This window comes from Alosa sapidissima, chromosome 15 (assembly GCF_018492685.1).
Source record: "Alosa sapidissima isolate fAloSap1 chromosome 15, fAloSap1.pri, whole genome shotgun sequence".
Classification (NCBI taxonomy): Eukaryota; Metazoa; Chordata; class Actinopteri; order Clupeiformes; family Clupeidae; genus Alosa; species Alosa sapidissima.
Window position 1 is genome coordinate 4,543,063 of NC_055971.1, and position 23,530 is coordinate 4,566,592.

At 44.3% G+C, this 23,530-nt stretch overlaps 1 protein-coding gene across 2 annotated transcripts in view; it reads left to right on the forward strand.

Moving 5' to 3' along the window:
- The first annotated feature begins 516 nt into the window (after positions 1-516).
- The window catches only part of nf1a (neurofibromin 1a), an 86,041-nt gene continuing 63,027 nt past the window's right edge, over positions 517-23,530 (forward strand). For both annotated transcript variants that reach the window (XM_042064730.1, XM_042064731.1), the window contains exons 1-25: positions 517-751; positions 7,045-7,188; positions 8,732-8,815; positions 12,237-12,427; positions 12,992-13,098; positions 13,403-13,470; positions 13,844-13,919; positions 14,073-14,230; positions 14,955-15,128; positions 15,539-15,667; positions 16,005-16,079; positions 16,453-16,584; positions 17,128-17,256; positions 17,367-17,480; positions 17,673-17,752; positions 18,038-18,161; positions 18,353-18,599; positions 19,618-19,691; positions 19,811-19,894; positions 20,092-20,436; positions 20,660-20,799; positions 21,377-21,499; positions 21,721-21,804; positions 21,921-22,037; positions 22,677-22,858. In XM_042064730.1, coding sequence (XP_041920664.1) covers positions 692-751; positions 7,045-7,188; positions 8,732-8,815; positions 12,237-12,427; positions 12,992-13,098; positions 13,403-13,470; positions 13,844-13,919; positions 14,073-14,230; positions 14,955-15,128; positions 15,539-15,667; positions 16,005-16,079; positions 16,453-16,584; positions 17,128-17,256; positions 17,367-17,480; positions 17,673-17,752; positions 18,038-18,161; positions 18,353-18,599; positions 19,618-19,691; positions 19,811-19,894; positions 20,092-20,436; positions 20,660-20,799; positions 21,377-21,499; positions 21,721-21,804; positions 21,921-22,037; positions 22,677-22,858 — 3,241 coding nt within the window. In that variant the 5' untranslated portion in view covers positions 517-691. The remainder of the gene's footprint in view (positions 752-7,044; positions 7,189-8,731; positions 8,816-12,236; positions 12,428-12,991; positions 13,099-13,402; positions 13,471-13,843; positions 13,920-14,072; positions 14,231-14,954; positions 15,129-15,538; positions 15,668-16,004; positions 16,080-16,452; positions 16,585-17,127; positions 17,257-17,366; positions 17,481-17,672; positions 17,753-18,037; positions 18,162-18,352; positions 18,600-19,617; positions 19,692-19,810; positions 19,895-20,091; positions 20,437-20,659; positions 20,800-21,376; positions 21,500-21,720; positions 21,805-21,920; positions 22,038-22,676; positions 22,859-23,530) is intronic.

The following is a 23,530-nucleotide window of genomic DNA, read 5'->3' on the forward strand; positions in this document are numbered from 1 at the left end:
TGGTCAGTGCTATCGTCTGCAGTGGTATTCTCTTTTAGGCCTAATGTCTGTGCATTTAGGCTATTCTCTGCCTGTTCATTCCCTCTACAAATGCTGGTTGGGCTGTGCATTATGACATTTTCTGTCAATGGAAATGGTTTGAAAGGATTTTTTCAATGAATTTGATAGAATCAATGAAACGTAATGTGAGAGTGTATGAATGATATAGAGTGTTACAGAGAGGTAAACATCAGGCAATTCGTTTTGCCTGATGGCCTGCCTATGGTATTGATAATGTAGGTAATTATCCCAAATAACAGCTGAACCAAACCATATTTGACAAACTTAATCTCTAATTATAAAATCATTTAGGGTGCCAAAATATTCAATGAACCATGCACTGTCATAAGGTGCAGAACAAGCGCATGACTCCTGTCAACTACAAACAGGAGTGTTCCTTACGCAAGCGCGTTCACCATCCCTCACCAAGTTAACTCAGTTCCATCCTATGGTTCCATCCCATCGGTTTCACTGGATCCGAGGAATGAAACTTCCGGTGGTGTGTCATGGCGGCATGGCAGAATATGCTTGAAGTGAAAAAATAACCAACCCCCACTGCCGTCCTTCGCTAGCTGGTATTGGATTTTTACGTTGAATATTATCAAGAACAGACACATTTTACTTGGGATCAGCACGACCGATTCGCCCTGCCATGGCGGCACACAAGCCCGTGGAATGGGTCCAGGCCATTATAAATAAATTTGATGAGCAGGTAAGATAGGGTTCTGCGCTTGGAAAGAGGTTGCACTGGTATCAATGCATTTGTCAATCGTTTGTTTTGTAGCGGGGGGGAGGTGTTTCCTATGCCACAAACTTGCACGAGCATCTTAAGCAATGTTTACCTGATTTTTCAAAGATGGGCGACGGTGAAGAGTAGATAAAACGCTAGCTAGCTATCATACCTAGTTCTGTGTAAGTATGGCTAAAACACGTACACGGCCAGCATTGTTACCCAGTTGTTCTGTTTGTTGCAACATTCGGAGTCAAATGACCCAAGACACAATGTGCAGACTGCTTGAATAATAACATCAATATCTAGCAAGGTAGTTTGCAGCTAATCATATTTGATAGATCGCTGAAGCAAGCTGACAAAATATAAACAAAGAAATTATGGACCGCCTGGGTATGCACTAGCATGCTAGCTCTCTGTTGACATGAAGAAATTGTGGAAATCATACTGCTAGCCATAGCTAGCTTTTAGCTCCTGTCCTGATGTTTGCTAAGCCACCTTTTAAAACTAAGCACTCCGATTTATGAAACGGTTACTCCAGTCAGTTGAGACGCATCCTTCGACAACAAAACAAACTTAAAATCTGCACTTGAAGTTAAGAATGCAATAGATAGATCTCTAATATGATTGTTATTAGATGCTGCAATCATTGGTCCGCTGATAGTTTCTGTTACTGTATACGTAAGGATGGGACATTAGTAAGTCTGGAAAAATTGTCTTTCTGACAGATTGTATTGGAATGTAACCTGTTATAGTTGTGATCTTTCGATGGCAAATGCTCAGCATGCACTCTTGCCTCTGATTCATTCATAAAGCCAGCCATGGGTGCTGGCTAAGGTGGGTGTAGACAACGGTTTTGCAGTTTGCATCTGCAGGGACACATACATTCAGGCAAGGCCATGGCCTGCGAGGTGTATGGTAGAGAAATAGTCTGAATGTTTGGCATGCTCGTGCACAGCCACAATAATGATTATGGCGTCTTCCGTCTTTGAAAACTTTGTGGGTCTTTGGAATTATCATAGTGTTGCAAACTTTAACGTTAGGTGCTGTAGGTAAACACATGCTTTGAGTACAGTTCACGGGAATCTGGAAACTGTCTGATGACATGGCTTGTCATCGCGCCTCCATAAGGATGTAGCCTATATTGGGAAGATGCGTTTGGATCTAAGGTCGAGGCAGTTGTGCATATAACACATTTCCCCGTTTTGGTGGGCCTGAAAAGACCCCTGTGTTCTTGACATTCTGGTGGTACAGGCGTGTGTGCTGTCATTGTAGTAACTCTTGTAACCTCTGAAAAGGTTTTGGCAACAGCCCTTTGATAAAATTGAGAAATGTTGAATATTTCAGACTATGGGTTAAGTCCAACCAGTTTTCAGGCCCATGTGCCTAGGTCCAATGATCCTGTGCAGGTTCCATTCAAGCTAAGACATCAGCATTTACATGAATGTAGTGCTGAAGTGAACACTGCATCAACTTGCATCAAAGAAAGAACAGGTACGTCGATCCGGGGTTGTTTAGATTGTAGTCAACAACTCAGCCTTGCGGTTAACTGGGGTTGTTGTACTGCCACACGTCTTGTAGCCTGGCATGGCCAAACACTTTCTTCTAGTGTCTGAAAGAGTTTAAAAATAAGAATAAACATTTACCTGGGAAGTCATTTTTCTAACCTATGGCTTCTGGTCGGCTGGTGCTGACAAATAAAGAAGAGACTTGTTTTTCTTGATCGCGAATGCATTTGCTTTGTACCAGAAATGCACTGCTTAAGCAATTCCCCCTCTCTCTCACTAATCTTAATCACAGATTCAGTGGTTCTTCTGGGTGAGCTACCTTCTCCTACACAGCCCCCAGGCATGAACTCCAAGGTAATGTCCGGAGAACAAGGTCTGGAGAATGTCTTGAGCTGCCCTTTCACACGCATAGCTCAGGGCAGGGACTTGAAAGGGTTATGTGATGGAGTTAGCAATGAGACAAGACATAACCCAAAAAGTCTTTCCCTATATACCATAGTCAAGTATTCCCATTAACTGATAAACAGTGAAGTTTAAAACAATAAGCAATAGTCTCTGTGCTTGTAATGGGCTATGCTTGTAATTTGCCTGATTATTTCTGCCTCTGCCCTTAAGTACAGATTAGAACCTCCCTGACCTCACTGTCTCACCAGTTGGTGTTCTCCATTATCGCAGCAGTATTCTTGAGTTCTGTGATTTTGTTGCTTTGGTTCTGCCCTCACTAGATGTGATGAATCAATGTGTCATTCCATATGTCTTGCCCCTGTTTACATTTAAGTTCACCCAGGTAATGTGTGGACAGTGTAGGAAGATGTGGGAAGTTTGATGCCCACACATATATCCCGACCTGGTTAATATCTGGACAATATCTGGGGTTCAGTTCAAGTGTGAAGGGAGTAACAGACGCTCCTCGGCTGTGAAGGGAGTAACAGACGCTCCTCGGCATGCTACTCACTCTCCTCACCTGACTGTTGCTCTGTTTAACTCCTTGTAACTCAATTCATCAGTTTCCATCTTGTGTGGAAAAAACAGCCTTTCTTTTAGACCTTGTTTTTGTCGTCCATCGACTCATTACATGACATTGTACAGTGAACTAACCACAGGGACAGTCCCCCTTAGTGACTCAGGGTTAAGTGCATTGCTCAGGGACACAGTAGTGGTACTTCCTGGGATTGAACTTACAACCTACTGGTGTTCCACTACAACACCACCTCACCTATGATATATTATGTGTTGTTAAGTTGTTATCGCCTTCGCCTAGCAATGAGGAGCATTTGAAAACAATGTAGCTTCTTTCTATTCAACCAATGCAGAATCTTAGCGCTCTCATCTGCTAGTGCCAGTATAGCAGCAGCTGGATCAGTCACCGCTTGCTTAGGTAAATGACTTGCTACGTAACTCATTAGTCCTATCTTTAAACCATTTAACCTGTTATACATTTTCTGTTTCTTCTTTTGGACATAACTTGTCCAAAGTCATAGTCCCAGTGCCAGTTGAAGTGGGGAACTGTAGCCTGAGCCAGACGACACAACGGACACTACACTGCTTGTGCCCTGGCTGCAGAATACTTGAGTGTTGTTTTTCTTTGTCAAGTAACATGTTCATTACAGGTTGGGCATTACAAGGCCTCTGGTTTCAGTGGCCATAAAGTTTGAATGTTTCACAGCTTAGCTGCTGAGAAAGACTCATTGTAGTTTGATGAAGGAATAATACGAATTAAGTCACCTCCTTAATGCTAAGCCAGTCTGAAACTGCTTAAGCCTGACAACTAGCTAATTCCGCTAACCCTTGTGTAATGTGTATATACTATTTCCAGAATCCCTACTTGGCTACCCTTTTTTCATTGTATAGTATAGCTGTAATTCTTGATAGAATATTACTTGTTTGAATTGTTTTTTGGTACTGTAGTTTGATGCTTGTGTTTATGTTGTTAAAATATGAGCATACTTTTAGGGAGTCTGAAGCATTGTACTTGATACACTTGCTGTTTTGGCTGTTGTGTGTGTGTGTGTGTGTGTGTGTGAGAGAACCTAGCCCTCTCAGTATTGGTGTATGGAGAGGAGCACCTTGAGAGAAAATGACCTTTGAGCAGTGCATCATCATGGAAACTCAATCCACCTAGCCTGCAGCTCTGTCCTTCCTCTGTCTGGAGGGATGACCTCTCTTCAGGGTATATCTGGTGCTTTGCCATGCTGCTTATGATAAACTGCATACATACATTGATCAGGGATCACTTTTCACCATAATCAGTCAATTTCTCTGGAAAGCTGATTCCTGTGAGTTGAGGTTAAATCATGCAAAAAGCTCCACAGAGTTCTGTGTTTAAAGGATCTGATGAGGCATAATTGTGTTGTTAACAGTGATCATACCCGATTGGCCATGTGGATAAAAGCAATGTGTGATCCTATGTGTGTATATTATAAGTGTGTGTGTATAAGGGTTTATTGCCATGACTTTAGTGATAATTGTCTGTCATGTACAGTCCTTGGGAATCTGATATGGAATGAAGATGGAACAACAACATGTCATTTTAATTGCTTTTGATGGCTTGCATTCACTTCTACAGAGCTGCACACAACACATTCATAAAAATTGACACACACACACACACACACACACACACACACACACACGCACACACACACACTATGAACTCATGTAATATCTAGTGGTTGTGTGCACTGTATCAGGCAGCCCTGCCAAAGTGCACATCAGGGAAGAGATTGGTGTGTGACCTTTGAGGAATTTTTAACTGTGCCTGTGAAACAAAGTGCTCACTGTCTCCTCGGCCATCCTGCATTGAAATGGATGTCAACTGCTCTGTGTGTGTGTGTGTGTGTGTGTGTGTTTGTGTCTGTCTGTGTGTGTGCGTGTGCTGCTATACACGGTGACGTGTGTGTGTGTGTGTGTGTGTGTGTGTTGAGTGTGTGGTTGAGGATGCTCTGGGCTCAGATGCCTGACTCTCCAGTCTTGAGACTTTCATTTCCAGGCACGCGCTTTTCCCCCAGGCCTGGGAGGCAAGAAGGGAGGAGGAGAGGAGAGGAGAGGAGAGGAGAGGAGAGGAGAGGGGAGGGGAGGCATGGGGTGGTTAAACAGTGACGTAGAGTAGAGTAGAGGTAGGGATGAAGTCACTGCTCCTGGGATGGAGGGGGAAGTGAGTTGCCAGTGGCTCAGGAGTAGGAGAGAGAGTGCCAGACACATGCAAAGGGTTAATGGGGAGGCAGAGACTGTGTCAGGCAGAGGGGCAAAGAGAAGGGCGGCCAAGTTCTCCGGCACTGTGCCTGCATTCAGGTGTGGCCAGGCCATTTAAGATTTGAGAGAAAAAAAATAATTATATATGTTGACTTTGAAAGTTTCTGATGACTTCATGCTCTAAGCCCTGTGGATGAGTGAAGCTGAGGCCAGGGAAGACCAAAGAGTCTGGATGTGTGGTGGGGGGCCCCTAAGAGATCCTCCTTCAGGCCTGTGGCTCAGTAGTACTGCCCTGGCCCCAGGGCTCACTCTCACCCAGACCCAGGCTGGAGTTTTGGCTCTGCCAACGGGCTGTCAGCACACGCACACCTCCAGACCCAGCACGAAGAGTGAAGCCTTGTGATGGGGAATGTAAGAAGGAGGAGAAATGGTGTAAACCGTGAAAGGTGTGGATGGAAGCTGAGAAATGGAGGGAACAGAATGGAGGGGAAGATGGAGGAAATTGAATGAGCGTGTTGGACAGACTGACATAAATTAAATAAAAATAACGAAATGTGTGGAGAAGGGGAAGGAGAGAGTGCTGTGCCACATGAGGGCCGGGTCTGTAAGTGTGAGTGGGCTCCTTCTTGAGAATCATTCAGGCTGACACCGTAGCGTCCTCTTCCCTAGTTTCATGCCTCTAGACTGTGGCCAAACACTCTTAAATCTACCATCTGTTTTTTGGCAGTGTGAATACTTTAAAAGGTCACTCAAGTGCTACTACAGAACTGACAAACTTTGTTATGTGGTGGTGCTTTGGCTTTCCTGCACACTAACGTTACTGCCCTGCACTGCGCATCGCATCACTGCTCCACTTTGGCCTCTTCCACGCTGCTTGATTGAATTCACTTTTGAATTCTGCGACTACTAACGGCCACAAATTTAGAGACGAGTGCCATCAAAAAATGTACAGTTTGTGAACTTCTCTGTGGAATATTTGCCAAGGGTTTACTTGGTGTGTGTGTGGGGGGTGGGAGATTTGCACCTTTTGGTTGTATGATGTTGCAGGTTTGTGGATCTATTCCTTTGACTATCCACAGGCACTGAGGTCTACTGAAGGTCCTTCCTCCTTTAACTGATTTCACAATTTAGAAACCTCTGGCTACTTAAAGCCGCTTGGCTATCATCTTCATTGGCCAGGTGGGGCAAATGCTATTGCACCTCATACTGGGCTAGTGCAGGATGGGGCGCAGACATGAACACGGGCCAAATAGTAGGAGCCGCAGTTGAATAGGCTTGAATAGTTGAAAGGCTTAAAACTGGGCTTTAATGAGCCATTTCTGAAATGTATTCTAATGTGCACTGTTCCCAGTGTACTGTGTGCAAGTAATCCAGTAAATGTTTTATTTACTTTTGCATTTTGTGATTGGTAATCTGGGGTGCTTTTCCCAAAACCATAGTTGCTAACTGTGTTAGCAACTTAGTTGGTTGACAATGGGAAATTGCATTGCAACAACAAAGTGGTTTTGGGAAACGCACCCCTGGGAAGTAGGTAATCTAATCTAGTCTAATTTTGTATTTTGTCCCATTTTACAGCTTCCGATCAAAACAGGACAACAGAGCACCCATTCCAAAGTCAACACAGAGCACAACAAGGAATGCCTTATCAACATCTCCAAGTACAAGTTCACCCTTGTCATCAGTGGCCTAACTAACATATTAAAAAATGTGAACAATATGGTAAGTGTGGATTAAGTGTGGAAGTTGTTATAGCTGGTTTGTTTTTTGGTGTAATAGGTGTTTATTGGCTTTATGTTTCTGCTATATTTTTAATCATAACAAATAATCTCTTGGTTATCTGCTATAAAGTTTCCCCAATTTTTCATTTATTAAAGGTGCTCTAAGTGATGTCACACAGTTTCTAAGCGAAAACATTTTTTGTCACATACAGCAAACATCACCTCACTATCCGCTAGCTGCCTGCGCCCTGAATACATTGCAAAAAAATGCGGTCTCTGTGGATAGCCCAGGCTCCAAAGATAGCAACAAAAACAACCTGGTCCAGCCTGGACCATAAAAACAGAACAAACTGTTCCAGCCAATCACTGACAAAATGCGTGTTTAAGATAGTTTCAATTCCATGGTAGGGAGGGGGAGGGAGTAGTGAGCTAGCTCTCTGTTTTCGTTTGAATGTTAACAGAAGTGACGTTACCCTGGGTGTGCTACTTCTCTGTGTTCCTTGAAGAGTGTGGGAAAGGTGCTCCCTGGAAACAGGTTTATGACATGACAAGTGTGGTCTCTTTGATCTTCACAAAGTGTCCCTCTATTATACATTTTTATCATTGGTTTGGTTTTGTGGTGAGGTGTCTTCCAATGAATATTGTTTTTCTGTTCTAGTATATGTTTCTTTCTCTATGGTAATGCAGAGTTGTCTGAGTAGAGATCTAGAATAGAGGTTAACATTTAGCCCCACTGGACATTTAGCCCCACTGGACATGGCTTTGGAGTCCCATCTTCCCTCCTTCCCTCTCAGTGCAAACAATGAAGACCGCCTACGTTATGTAGCACACCTCTCTTGTTCTACTGAAATCGATGATAATGATGAAGTATGTAAAGTACCTCTCGGTCTCGGCCACAGAGCCATGATTTTTTACTCTTGCAAGCTATTCTTTTTGGTGATCCAAACATGGTCCATACAAATTATGAAGATTACTCATGACTGATGTAGCTAGTATCCCACTCTAGGCTGATCAGTGAAGCCTCCTGAATTTGGGTAATATTTCAGGGGTGCTGAGAAGAGATGGTATGTTAAGTATAAGTATATATACTTGAGGGAAATTTGGTCTCTGCATTTAACCCAATCGGTGAATTAGTGAAATACAAACAGCACACAGTGAACACACAGTGAGGTGAAGCACACACTAATCCCGGCGCAGTGAGCTGCCTGCTACAACGGCGGCGCTCGGGGAGCAGTGACTTCAGCCGCGGCCCACTGGTCGGGGCTCGAACCGGCAACCCTCCGGTTACAAGTCCAGAGTGCTAACCAGTGGGCCACGACTGCCCCCAAATGTTGTAGAAGGACAAAGTGTAGGACGTTCTCAAGCAATGGTCTGCACAGCGGGAACCAAACCATTAAACCTTGCATGAGCTCAACTGCATGAGTGCAGTGAGGGTCCTCTCGTAACACATGAGTTTGTTCTCTGGGGGATTTGTCTGTGTAATGCTCCTTCGGGCCATATCAAACTCCCCTAACACTGATGTAACGCTTTCCTCCTCTCTGCAGCGGATCTTTGGAGAAACGGCGGAGAAGAACCTTTACCTCTCTCAGCTCATCATCCTGGACACGCTGGAGAAGTGCCTGGCAGGGGTGAGTGGAACCATCTCGGTGTGTCTCCCACTGCAGCTCCCACTGCTCCATGTGGGAACCCTGAGTACAGCCTCATCCATCTCTCTGTGTGTGGACTCTGCACTCCCTCCCTCCTCCCCCTTTGCACTGACAGCAGTTAAAAAGTCACTGCACGTTTTTGTAGGGACATTGTACAAATCAGATCAAATCAGCAATATATTAAGTCAAGGAAAACGTTGGTGTTGTGATGGACAAGGTTGGGAATGAGGTTATCCTTGTCAGGAAAGCTCTTCTCTGCCCTGTGCCACTTATGAGAGAGAGAGAGAGAGAGAGAGAGAGAGAGAGAGAGAGATCGAGATCCGTGGGCCTCCCGGTGGAGAGGTTTCTTGTTCTGTGTAGGCAGTGCTCATTCACAGAACTCTGGTAATGCACTTAAAGCTCCTCGCTCCTCTCCCCAAAGGCCAGGCCTCCAGCCCTGCTGTCCCCACCCCCTCCAGCAAGAAGTCTTCGGCTCCCGGCTGCCCACTTGCTGAAGATTACATTTGCAGGTGTTTCCTCGACTTGACTTAGCATTTTCACAGTCTCCACTGGGATTGGCTGGAGTTTCCTGTATAGATTATTCACTAATGTAAGCTGTCAGATGGGAGCCAGCTGCAGCTCCAACCTCCAAGCCCAGTCCCCATCCCTTAACCCCCCCCCCCCCCACCACCACCACCACCACCAAGCCCAGTCCCCATCCCTTAACCCCCCCTCCCCCACCACCACCAAGCCCAGTCCCCATCCCTTACCCCCCCCCCCCCACCACCACCACCAAGCCCAGTCCCCATCCCTTACGCCCTCCGGATGCCTCACCCTCCAAACCCTTCCCCTACTCTGATTTCGTTTTAATTTGCCTCTTTTGGGGAACCCAGTGCATATATTTTTTTCTCTGAACAGATTCACTGCCCGAGTTGTTTAAACCTCGGTATCAGATCATGATGCGTCAGTCTAATTTACAGAGAGTACTACTGTGGTATACCTTTTCAGCTAAGTTGGCTTTTCTAATGGATTTCAATTTGTGGAGGCGATATTGTTATCGTTATATAAATATATAAATAAAAGTCACTTGACTTGACTATAAGAGCATGTTGAGTTTTGTTCTGTAAATGTAATGTAAAGCATGAGGAATGCACATAAGCAGTTTTGAAATCTAATGGGGATTTTCTGGAGAGGAGGATATTCTGAACATTCTTGTGAAATTGAATGATTCTGCCAGAGTTGATGACAAAAAAAAGTATTTCGCAGAGCCTCTTCCTTAGGTCCTCTGAGTTTATGGAATTGGGACCGGACCCTTGTCAAGGCTGAGTAGCCCTAGTGTGTACAATGCAGGTTTCTTAAAGTCGTAATCATAAAGGGAGGTAATGCTAGGGTTAAACTGCCATTTGACTGGAGTGTTGTCCGGTAGTTTCCAGAATGGGTTGCTGGGTTTGATTGCCTTGTCCCTGGTGGGGTATCCTTCTGTTGTGGAACTTGAGAGGGCCACTTAACCTTGAATAGCTGCAGTGTGCATGTAACCATAGAGAGCGCTCACATATTAAATTCATCTCATGGCAGGTCATATACGCATTAGATCCTATTGTTTTTTGTTCTATCAATAGTAAAATTCTGGCCAACATAATTTGCAGCCAAAAAGCACCAGTGGGGTTTGTTGAAAGTGAATCTTGGCTTTTCATGAATTTCCTAGTGTTATAGGCTGGTCAGTTTAAAACAGGATAACGGATATATTATTATTCTGAAAGTAACCTATTTGAACAGTAAAAATGTGCACATTATAGCTAAATATGTGAAATGTTGGTCTAGGTAGCAGGTTTGTGCAAAATTCCAGAATTGAATTGAAACTGGCTCTTAAATTCCAATTCTATTCTTGAATTTCACTTGCATTTCAGTTGAGGTAGCAAACAGGAAGCAGAATTACAATTTGAATTTTGCACAACCCTGCTAGGTAGTGATTACTGAAATAAACAGTTAACTTTCTCGCTACAGGAATTTAATTCTAGGAGCTTCTTGAGGGAACGCCAAAAGGGGGCTACTGATTTGCTTTACACTGTGGGGAATGACTCACTCTTGACTCTTTTTGTGGTTTGCTGTCCTACAGTGTGATGGGAAGCAGGCTGTCAAATATGACGATTTCACTTGTTTCTCACGACCTCCTGCCCCCGGAGCATCACAGTAGTGACTAACCTGGATACGCAGCTGTCATTCACATCTTTAAGTGTTTCCATTGAGATACTTCTCAGTTGTTCATGCATTATACAGTACATTAGGACTCGTTCTTTTTGTCCATAAATCAACAGTAAGATTGGCCGAGGGACTCGTCCACTATACCCCCTCTCCCCCTCTCACCCATGCAAATGATCATGAAGGACTCGTCCACTATACCCCCTCTCCCCCTCTCACCCATGCAAATGATCATGAGGGACTCGTCCACTATACCCCCTCTTCCCCTCTCACCCATGCAAATGATCATGAGGGACTCGTCCGCTATACCCTCTCTCCCCCTCTCACCCATGCAAATGATCATGAAGGACTCGTCCACTATACCCCTTCTCCCCCTCTCACCCATGCAAATGATCATGTTTCAGTTTGTCATCTCTGAAGCCATCGGTACCAGGGGCTCTGGGTGATACCGTCATCTCGCTCATGACTCCTCTTTGACCTTTACTTTTAGATTCTGGTTCTTACTGTACACAATATCACAATGTGGAGCTCAGGTATGCGCTCTTATCCTTCCATCTGAGATCACCTGCTCAAATAACAGCTGGCTCTAGAGCGGCTCCCTCCGTGTCCTTGGATGTGGCTGAGGAAATGCAATGGATCCATGGGAGATGAGGGTCAGATGGCCTCGAAGGTTTGCTGCTGTTTTGGCAGTGATCGCCTTCTCGGACAAAAGGATGTCCCTTTTCTCTCTCCCTTTTTGCCTTTCTCTTCATAGTCCTCCAGATTGAGACTGTCCACATTATTGCGTTTAGAATGAAAACATATCACATCATCCATACCAGCATTTTCAACTATGTTTCAAAAATGAACTGCATCCACACTAACATCACCACCATTAAGGTGATGGTCACAGAGAGCTGGAATGTCTCCAAGATATTTGTTTGCTCATCTATTCCTGTGAGGGCAGGATGCTGATTCCAAGCTATCCTAAGGATGAAGTTACCTTGTCAAAGTGAGTTTAGATTTATGCAAGATATGTGTATGACCCTGGAACCAATGGGTTCTACTGGTGGGTTGAACTGAAGCATATCTCAGTCTTATATCTAGAGCCACCAGAGGACTCCCTGTTATCTCAACAAACTCATTAGAGTGAGTGTATGGGAACTCCCTAAATCAAGGGTCACGGTAGCCCTGACTATGTCATGAGTTTGCTTAAACATCTCTTTGATGTCTCTCCCCTCTGTAGCAACCGAAGGACTGCCTACGTCTGGATGAGGCCATGCTGGTGAAACAGCTGCTGCCAGAAATCTGCCACTTCATTCACACGTACCGCGAGGGCCACCTCTATGCCGCCGACCTGCGGGCCTCCGCCTCCGGAGTCCTCTTCTCCCTCAGCTGCAACAACTTCAACGCCGTCTTCAGCCGCATCTCAACCAGGTAGAGAGACTGGGATCCAGCTCGGCCCTCGGCCTCCCTCACATTCGGGACATTCCTGAAGTTAGCACTCCATAGTTACCATACCATAGTTACCATACTCACCTAGCACCCCTCTCCTGCCCCAGACAGCTCATGGGTCTGTTGTGGTTTCCTGCCACTGCTATAGTGCCATACACAGGAGGATATGAAAGTCTGCTTCATAACTCTGCCAGAGCAGCTTTTGTGTTGCATAGAACACTAGCATTTCATAAGAAGTAGCATGAGCTAGATGTAAGAATTCCAATCTTTCATCTGGCGACAAGCTCTGACCACCCTGCAGCTGCTTCTGGAGGGTTTGTGTGTGCGCTCATGTGGAGCTTAGGAGTTTGGAGCTTTGGAGCTGAGCCCCACTGCTTAACTAGTAAATGCTGCCAGTTTGTAGAGAGGAAAGTTAAGGATGATCTGAGGTGAAAGGGGTGAGGTGATGATCCGAGGTGAAAGACAACCACCTTTATTAAAATGGTACTTATTTACTTTTTTCTCAATTCAGAATCCGTAACTGCAATTCTCTGCTTCTTACCCTAGAATGCAGGAACTCACTGTATGCTCAGAAGACACTGTGGATGTCCATGACATCGAACTCATTCAGTACATAAATGTGGACTGTACCAAGCTAAAAAGACTGCTACAAGGTGAGCATGGGACGTGTGTTAAATGGATGTCATATTTGAACTGATGCAGACAAATCCCATTTCCGCTTGCAGTATTCTGAATCTGTTTTATGTGTCATGTTTGCGTCATGTTATCAATTATATTACCTACTATGGCAAAATATACACACACATATAAGATCAATCAAATACGGTAAAACTTATAAAAAATAAAAACCACCCAGTGCAATTACTATGGAGATTCCTGTTTTATTTGTATAAATAAGTATTTTGTGTGGTACCTATATGACTTAATAGTAATATTTTGGTGTTTACCTTTTTACAGAGACTGTATTGAAATTCAAGACTTTGAAGAAACCTGCCCAGCTTTCTGTTATCAACAGTTTAGAGAAGGTGAGTTGAAGGCAGCCCACTTCCAGGGCTCGAGTGGACACGATTGGGCTCGTTTGCTCTTCTCTGCCACCCAGTGGTGCAGTACTTCACCCACATCTTTGAAGAGGCTTCATTTGTGGTGAAATAATTTTAGATTTTACTTTCAATTCATTATTCAGCATTATTGTGCTTTTTTTCAGATTTTTGGCTTTGGTTGACACAAAATGTCTGTGCACAAATGTTTTAATGTTGCTGCAGAATAATTAGTAAATAATTGAAAATAAAAAGAATTACCCTGTTATAAAATAGTGTATGTTAAAAAATAGTTAAAAAAATAGCACTCAAGCTCACAATATATTTTACTAATGAAAGTAATTTTGTCTTGTATCTGTAGGCCTTTTGGAACTGGGTGGATTATTACCCAGATGAGTTTACCATGCTGTACCAGCGCCCACAGACAGACATGGCAGGTCAGTGTGCACATGTGTTTTTACTTCTCATTGTGGACAGTCGGGAACAGGGAGTTTGTCATACTCTGTTATCATACTCTCTGTAGCATAGATAAAACTTTGCACATGAGAATAAGGACCTTTGTTTTGTGTGTGTGTGCCCATGTGTCTCAGACTGTGCAGAGAAGCTTTTTGACCTGGTGGACAGTTTTGCGGAGAGTGCCAAGCGTAAGGCTGCTGTGTGGCCACTACAGATCATCCTGCTCATCCTCTGTCCAGAGATCATACAGAGCATCACCAAAGAGGCCATTGATGACAGCAAGGCCAACAAGGTAAGAATTAGACCGTCTGTAGGCTTACTGCTCATGGGATTACATATTATGAATAAATAATGATATGTTTGATTAAAGTACAGACTCATAGGCTTCATATATTTGTTTGTGTATACTATCTGTATATTACGTAAGGGATAATGTATAGAACACCGGTCATTATTGGGAAAATAAGTGTTGTTTCGCCCTGAAGGGAATTATTTTCCCATAATGACCGGCGTTCTATACATTATCCCGCTTATTATACGGCTACTTGCCAAAACGAAAAAATAAACTCCACAATATGTCTCTTTACACTTATTTGTTACCGTTTCGTCGTGGCTTTTGCTGAGAAACAAATAGTTCGCAACACACGCTGAACTTGAATCAAACATTCTTTAGAACACAGCTGATCAACCGTCTGCTTTCACTTTTGAATGAAGTTCCAATGCAAGAAGTGACCGGAATACTTGCGGAGTGATATGATCAGCAGCACAAAACCCGTTGCCATTGACAGCGGTAATTATATGTTTGCAGCGGTAATTACATGAATTTATTTAACCGTAGAACGTTGGGAAATCCCATTCAAGTCAATGGAGCGTTCTACTAGCATTGTGAAGAGCCGTATAATAATCTTTATATATATATATATATATATAATATATAATCTTTTAATAATATAGTTTGTAGCAGTGGTAACTTCAGGAACCCAGCAACTTTTTTTACATTTTCTTGGTCATTACAGAAGTTGTTCCTGGATAACTTGCGTAAGGCCTTGACTGGCCATGGTACCAGTAAACAGCTGACCGAGAGTGCAGCCATTGCCTGTGTGAAGCTCTGCAAGGCTTCCACCTACATCAACTGGGAGGACAATTCTGTCATCTTCCTCCTGGTGCAGTCTATAGTCATGGACCTCAAGGTTTGTGGACATGAGCCATACATCCTCCAAAAGTATCAGAATGTAATGGAAGTGGATACACACTAGTAATGGATTTGCTCAGTTCTGTACATGATGTACACAGAGGCTGGAATGATCCTCAGTACGGATGGAATGAGTTTAAATGGAATAGTGCATAACTGTTGGTCTACTTGAACATTGAGAATATGTAGAGACACATCTAGTGTTGGGACAATACATGCTAGATTCCACACATTTTAAACTGATCACGTTTCATGTCGGGTGAGGTAACTCATGCAGGACACACACACACACACACACACACACACACACACACACACACATTGAAAGACAAATATGAGACCAACATGGAGGGACTGGAGCCAGCATCTCTGGGTGTTGTTCTAATGGTTTCTCTCTTTCCCTCCCAGGCCTTACTCTTTAACCCAGCCAAGCCCTTCTCGCGGGGGACAGGCAGTCAGAGCGCAGATGTGGACCTCATGATTGACTGCTTTGTCTCCTGCTTCCGCATCAACCCCCACAACAACCAGCACTTCAAGGTCTGGCCCTGTCTGCAGATAGAGCAGATTTAATGCGCTTCTGTTTTTCCTGGTAAAATGGCTGTGTGAACCTAGTGCAAACACAAACAGCACTATCTGTTCTACACTACTCTGCTTGGTTGGTTGTTCAATATTGATCATGTTAACCTTCACATTTAGTCATTTGGTAACACTGAAGAGGTAGTGTTCAGTTTTCAAATCTCAGGAGTTCAGAACATAAGTTGTGAAAAATAAAGTAAAAATAGTTGTTGTTGTTGTTGTTGTTGTGCTTAGTTCATTCATACTTTGGTGCAGAATTGTCATGGGATGACCTCAACTCTGACCCCTCACTCCTCAGGTCTGCCTCGCCTCCTCCTCTCCGCAGACCTTCCACTTTGTCCTGGTCAACTCTCTGCACAGAATCATCACCAATGTGAGTACGAAGCTCCCCACATTACAAACAGAATCCACCTAAATTGCACTAATCATAGCATCACTATCGTTCCATTGGATCTGTTGATGAATAAGTAACTGTCTCTCTCAGTACAGATGTTACACTCCTCTGACTTTAATGTCATTTTTAATAGGTTGCTCAGGCTTCATAGCAGATAATGTATCTAGGCCAACAGCATTTCATACACTTCAGCTTCATAGACCTACTGATTGTTTTTAAGAATAAGGGCAAATTCATGACATCCATCAGTCTACCCAGAGAATTTCTGATTGGTTCTGATTTGGTTCAAGCGTTGCTTGTGTATTTCCAGAGTGCGTCAATCTGGTTGTGTTTTCCTCTCCCTTTGCTCTAGTCTCATTTGGACTGGTGGCCTAAGATAGACGCCGTGTACTTCTACTCGGGGGAGCTGCGCGCCATGTTTGCAGAGACGCTGGCCCGAGTGATGCAGGGGGCCAGTGCACACGCTCCCTTACGCATGACCACGGTGATGCGCGCACACACACACACACACACACACACACACACACACACACACACACAGCACCCTGCATTTATACTCCCAGAACACCAGGCACTCTGATTTTAGAAGATGCTGGTTGGTTTTCAATGCAGTGTTGCTGAGTGCTCCTGTTGTGCTGTTAGTAGGGCAACGGGGTTGAAATAGGTCCTTACCACCCAGTGGCCATACTGTAGGTTAAAATCTCAAAAAGCATACATATGGATCAAATCTGTTCTAGCTCTACTGCTGAGATTTTAAGCAAGATTCTGGGATGGCCAGAATTGTAAGGCTACTGAAGAGTACTAAAGAACTGCTAGCTGCAGAGGAATAAGGGGTTAAGAGTTCATAGATATTTGATGGAGCGAGACCTTTAAAGTTAGTCAAAGCAATGCAATCAGGTCTGAATTTCACATGTACCTAATGTAAAGTCTAGTATTGGGGGGTTGTGTGCTGTGCAATTAGATTTCATCAGAAAATAACAATTCAAAACAATGTGAAGTTGACTTGTGATGTCCTTTGTCTATGCAGAGCCAAACATTCAAAGAGAAGATGACTACAAGCCTTAAGTTCAAAGACAAGTCCACAGACCTGGACTCCCGCTGTCTGCTGCTGGCCCTGGTCAAGCTTATCCATGCTGACCCCAAACTCATGCTGCACGTGAGATAAAAGCACATACACACACTTCAAATCCTGGTCTAGCACACTGTTTTGTGTGTGTGTGTGTGTGTGTGTGTGTGTGGTTGTGTTTAATGGCGGTGTGCCCACAGAACCCTGGGAAGCATGGCCAGGAGATCCAGAGCAGCACAGCGGAGCTCATCATTGGGCTGGTGCAGCTGGTGCCCTACACCAACTCCGCTGAGATCTCCCCAGAGGCCATGGAGGTCTGTTCCATAGTCTTCTCTCATGTCACATGGGCATTGCAAAATAGTCTCAACTGCTGTCCTCCTCCTCCACCTCACTTGTTCTTTTGAACTGCATTCTTCTCCTTCACTGTCAGTGTCAACAGTGCTTTATTGACCCGTGTTTTTAATGACTTACTAATTATGGTCTTCTGCTCCCTGTCTCTTTTTCAGGCATTGTTAGTGTTGCACCAGCCTGAAACCATTGACTTGTGGAACCCTGACGCCCCCATCGAGGCATTCTGGGACATCAGGTGAAGTAGAGCCTCAAGTTTCATCTTTTCACTTGACCACACATTGAGTCACACATAAACTGTTCCACCAGTGGTTATGATATAAGCATTAACATTGCAGGACAGTCTATGAGTAGCAGATATACTAATATTTATTAGTCCATGAATAAAGGATCACATTGAACCATATATTTTTACCGGACCCTGAGAAGCAGACTGATTGTTGTGCCATAGATGTGAATGGTCTGAGTTTTTGGTTTTATTTTTTCATGTTGGTATTGTATGTGCTATCTCTGTGGATTCCAGTTCCCAGATTCTCTGCTTCATCTGTAAGAAGCTCATCGGTCACCAGATGATCAACAGCACAGAGATCCTGAAATGGCTACGGGAGATTCTCATCTGCAGGAACAAGTTTCTCCTGAAGAACAAGGTGAGGAACGCAGAATAAAATAAAAAGCTAATGACCTCAGCTTAAGTGACCTCAACTTTCGGGGCCTCTTGTGTGACTTCACCACATTCTTCTCTGAAACCATGATCCCTGAAGCTTCTAAATGAATTTAGGTGTAAAACAAGGGAGCATATAATTGAAATGATGATTGATCTGCATGCCCTCCCCTCCAGGAGAGTGCCACAGTAGGCAGCGGTAACTCGTCGTGTAAAGAGGCGCAGACCAAACTGGAGGTGTGCCTCTACACGTTCCTCTGGAGCCAGGACATGGAGGCCGTGCTGGTGGCCATGTCCTGTTTCCGCCACCTGTGTGAAGAGGCTGACATCCGCTGCGGTGTGGACGAGGTGCCGGTGCAGACCATCCTGCCCAACTACAACACCTTTATGGAGTTCGCCTCGGTCAGCAACATGATGGCCACAGGTCTGTGGAAAAGACACAGCTCATTACTGTTTTCTTCCCCCTCATATATGAAGTGCATACTCTTATATTCACTGTTTCATTTTAACATTCATGTTAAAGGAGAATTCCGGTGTGATATTGACCTAAAGTGTATTGAAACATGATACCGAGTGTGAATGTATGTCTCATAGCCCATCTCGGCTTGTCCCCTGCACTCCAAAATCTGGCGCTAGTTAGCCGATGCTACCAACAGCTTTTTCAATAGTGGTGCTTCGGCATCGGGCTAGCCATGCAAATAAATCACTGTTTTACACCCATTTACGAGGCTCAATGTATCTCCACACTTCATTGGTAGACTTCCGAGGGCCCTGACATTTAAAACGAGACAGTGAGAACTTTGAAAAAGCACTGGTAGTTTACTTACAAGACGATTTATACAGACAGTATGTTCACAAAGTTTCCAGATCAGATTCCAAAAAAATAATTCAGTGGAAATGCATGGATTCCAGTTGCTGCTACTGGAAGAAAATGGAATCCATGCATTTCCACTGAATTATTTTTGGAATCTGATCCCTTATCATACCTGTTCATTCTTACTCGTTGCTCGACTTATCGTGACTAAATTCAAGATGGCTGCAAACGCTAAACTTCATGAAGATACTGTCTGTATAAATCGTCTTGTAAGTAAACTACCAGTGCTTTTTCAAAGTTCTCAATGTCTCGTTTTAAATGTTAGGGCCCTCGGAAGTCTACCAATGAAGTGTGGAGATACATTGAGCCTCGTAAATGCGTGTAAAACAGTGATTTATTTGCATGGCTAGCCCGATGCCGAAGCACCACTATTGAAAAAGCTGTTGGTAGCATCGGCTAACTAGCGCCAGATTTTGGAGTGCAGGGGACAAGCCGAGATGGGCTATGAGACATACGTTCACACTCGGTATCATGTTTCAATACACTTTAGGTCAATATCACACCGGAATTCTCCTTTAAGACATTTCTTGAAAATATGTGTGTGTGTGTATTTTGTATGTGTACACAGGCCGTTCTGCCCTGCAGAAAAGAGTAATGGCACTGCTCCGCAGAATAGAACATCCTACCGCTGGCAATACTGAGGTCAGGTCACGTGTAACATGCTCCATGTTTGCATGCTTGCTATTTGTGATGACACATCTCCTTTTCTTATATTCAATGTGAGTTTCACAGTTCATTTCAATGTATCCTTCTCTTTACAGGCCTGGGAAGATACTTATGCAAAATGGGATCAAGCAACCAAGCAGATTCTCAATCATCCAAAAAACAAGGTGGAAGATGGACAGGTTGGGAGATCCAGTCTAAGAATGTTGTCCTGTTCTTATCCAACAGTCTGAATGAGCTATACTGAATAGGCCAAGAGGCAATCATTTGAAGAAAGCATGGCTGCTGAAAATAACAATGACACCAGGGGGCAACATTGTCTCTGACAGGAAAGGAAATTGTGACATAGTCATGTACCCCTGCGCTCTTCTCTCTCCAGGAGTGGATCAACATGACTGGATTCCTGTGTGCCTTGGGTGGGGTGTGCCTTCAGCGGCGCAACACGCCTGCCCCGGGCACCTACAGCCCCCCCATGGGCCCGCTGAGTGAGCGCAAGGGCTCCATGGTCTCCATGGGCTCATGCGAGGTGAGCAGCGAGACGTCGCTGGGCCGCTTCCTGGACCGGCTGCTGTCGCTGATGGTGTGCAACCACGAGCGCGTGGGCCTACAGATCCGCAACAACATCAAGGACCTGGTGGGGCTGGAGCTGAGCCCGGCGCTCTACCCCATGCTCTTCAACAAGCTCAAGAACAGCATCGGCAGGTTCTTTGAGATGCAGGGGCCGGTGGGTACCAGCAGCAAGATGACTGCTCCGTCTGTCCGTTGTCTTGGAAGCATTTTGATTTCAAGACATTGGAAATCTACAAATATCAATCATTTTGTTGAAATCCAATGTCAGTTGAATTCGTTGTGTATATTTATGTTTATCTCAAGAAGTCTCTTACATTTTGTGAGCGTGTCTTTTTGTCTGAGCATTTGTAATGTTGTTGCTCTGTCTGACCTCCTAGGTCCCCATTAATGACACCAACACTCAGTTTGTAGAGCAGACTATCGCCATCTTGAAGAACCTGCTGGATAGCCATACAGAGGGCAGCTCGGAGCACCTGGGCCTAGCCAGCATAGAGACCATGATGCTCAATTTGGTCAGGTGAGAGTGTGGGAGGTGTAAGATGAGATGAGAACTTTTTATCGCTATGCAACAATGTGGTGGTAATTGTTTGGTACAGCAAGGTGATGGCACAGTCCAGTGAAATAGAGGAGGAAAAAAATTATTAGGTTTACATGAATCTTGTTTTATGGCTGGCCAACCGATGTGTTTTGTAAACGAGCAAGAGAGGAGGGTAGTTTGGTCTGTGATGTTCACTCATGACAAAATCCTTTCTCCAGAAAAAAGTAATTGTTGTCTTTGTCCCCACAATAGACCACCTCTCAAAGGTGTCTATATCTTTAAAATAACTGTGAAGTGCTGGTCAGTCTAGATTAAGTTTGAAGTACAGTAAGACTAGACTAACAGCTCCTTGTTGTCAGAGGCAGGGATCCAGGATTGCAACCTCTGTTGTGTTTCTTAGGTAAATGCTAGCATGTCCTGTGTTACCCATAACGTATCCGATGGTCTTTTGACCTGTGAGACTCTTAAAAGTTGACAAAGTTGAAAATCTGGAGTGTCTCTCTTCTTCATAGCCCTTCCTTTATGGGCAAGATGACCTGACCTGTGTGCTCCTCAGGTACGTGCGTGTACTGGGGAACGTGGTCCATGCCATCCAGATCAAGACTAAGCTGTGCCAGCTGGTGGAGGTGATGATGGAGCGGAGGGATGACTTGTCCTTCTGCCAGGAGATGAAGTTCAGGTGAGCTGACTCGGTCCACAATCAAACATCTGCACGCGGTACTATGCAGTCTGAGTCACATCTGCCGTTACGTATTTGTCCAAGTATTTCTACTACAGTAATCCTCTCCTGAACCACAGCCACCTTCACTTCACTTCACTTCACTTTTGTTTGTTTGTCTCTCACATGGCAGTGTAACATGTGGGTGAGTGATTGGACTGCTGTGCTGTTTATGCCAACAGAAACAAGATGGTGGAGTACCTGACGGACTGGGTGATGGGTACATCAAATCAAGCAGCAGATGACGACATCAAGTGTTTGACACGGTACACTTATAAAAGCAAGAGACCTGAGGCCCTGATCTGTTCAGCAGCAGGACACATTTGAGCATGGCAGACTAGGGAGGATCCGTGAGTGTTGTGTATGTTTGTGTGTTTGGCAGGGACCTGGACCAGGCCAGTATGGAGGCAGTGGTGTCGCTGCTGGCAGGGTTACCGCTGCAACCAGAGGAGGGAGACGGAGTGGAGCTCATGGAGGCCAAGTCCCAGCTCTTCCTCAAGTAAAACCAAACTGCTAGTGTTTTTGCTCTCTCCTTTTCCCCCTTCTCTTCATTTCCTCTGTCTTCTTTGTCTCATCATCGCTTTCAGATGGGCTGTAGTGAGAGGAAGGCCAGATCCAGATGTGGTACAGAGCATTATCGGCCAATGTGCCCCTGCAAGCTAGATATTGAACAGCAAATTCTCAGTAATGAGAAAAATATTGTGCCAATGGGGGGTGTGAGCATACAGTATACAGTATCCTCCTTCTTAGCATGATGGGGGAAGGAATACCCTTTCTACATGAATTCATTACTATTCAAAACCATGCAACTGACAAGGATACTGTTATACAAGAGAGGCTGTGCTGATTTTGACCTCTTGGTCCCCTTGTGAGTTCATTTGTTCTTTTATCAATGCTAATTAATGCCATGCCTTGTTGTAGCACTTGTGTTCATCTGCGTTTAGAACTGTTGTATGAGGCCAGATATTTCACAGACCATGCCCTTGCATTCTCTCTCTCTCTCTCTCTCTCTCTCCCCCCCTCCCTGCCCTTCATTCTCTTTCTAATCTCCATATCTCTTTCTCATGGTCTCTCTCTCGCTCTCTCTGCACCCCCACTCCATCTTTCTTTCTCGGTCTCTCCTCCGTCTGTCCTTTAGATACTTCACTCTCTTCATGAACCTGTTGAACGACTGCAGTGAGGTGGAGGACGAGGGCCAGCAGGTGGCGGGGAGGAAGCGTGGCATGTCTCGCCGCCTGGCATCGCTGCGTCACTGCACTGTCCTCGCAATGTCCAATCTGCTCAATGCAAATGTGGACAGTGGTCTTATGCACTCGATTGGTAAGTTGAAGTTCTATAATGGACATTAATAAAACTACCAGAGCCTTTTGATGATTTGACAGAAGTGTTACGGTTTCAAAGCAAAATATTTTATACACTTTAGTTTAGCAAACACATGTTAGCCATGACAAAATAAGTAGTATGTGTTAGTGTTCAATAAGGTCTGTACGCATTTATTAGGTCTTTATTCAACAGTTTGTTCTTACTGAATAGGATATTTATTCTCGATATATCCTTAATAACCAACTACTTGGTATTGATTTAAGTTCATATTTAAGGATATATGCTCAAAACAGAAACGTAATGGCCTTCTTTTACATTGTCTAAATTTGGTTCTATTCTGTCACTATAGGTCATGTATTCAGACAGTGTATTAGGTGTCTTTATACTCTCTATTTTGATCCATGCTATGTACCAGTAACCTTATATCAAGACCAACTAGTTGCTTATTAAGGATTTATCAAGAATAAATTACCGGTACCTATTGATTAAGAATAAGAAATAGTTTGGGGGTCGCTGTGGCGCAACTGGCTCCTGCACCCATACCACATTTGGTAATTCCAAATGCCCACGGGGACCCGGGTTTGAGTCCGACCCGGGTCATTTCCCAACCCCACCTCATCTCTCTCTCCCACACACTTCCTGTCTCTCTCCTCACTGTCTTGTCAAAAT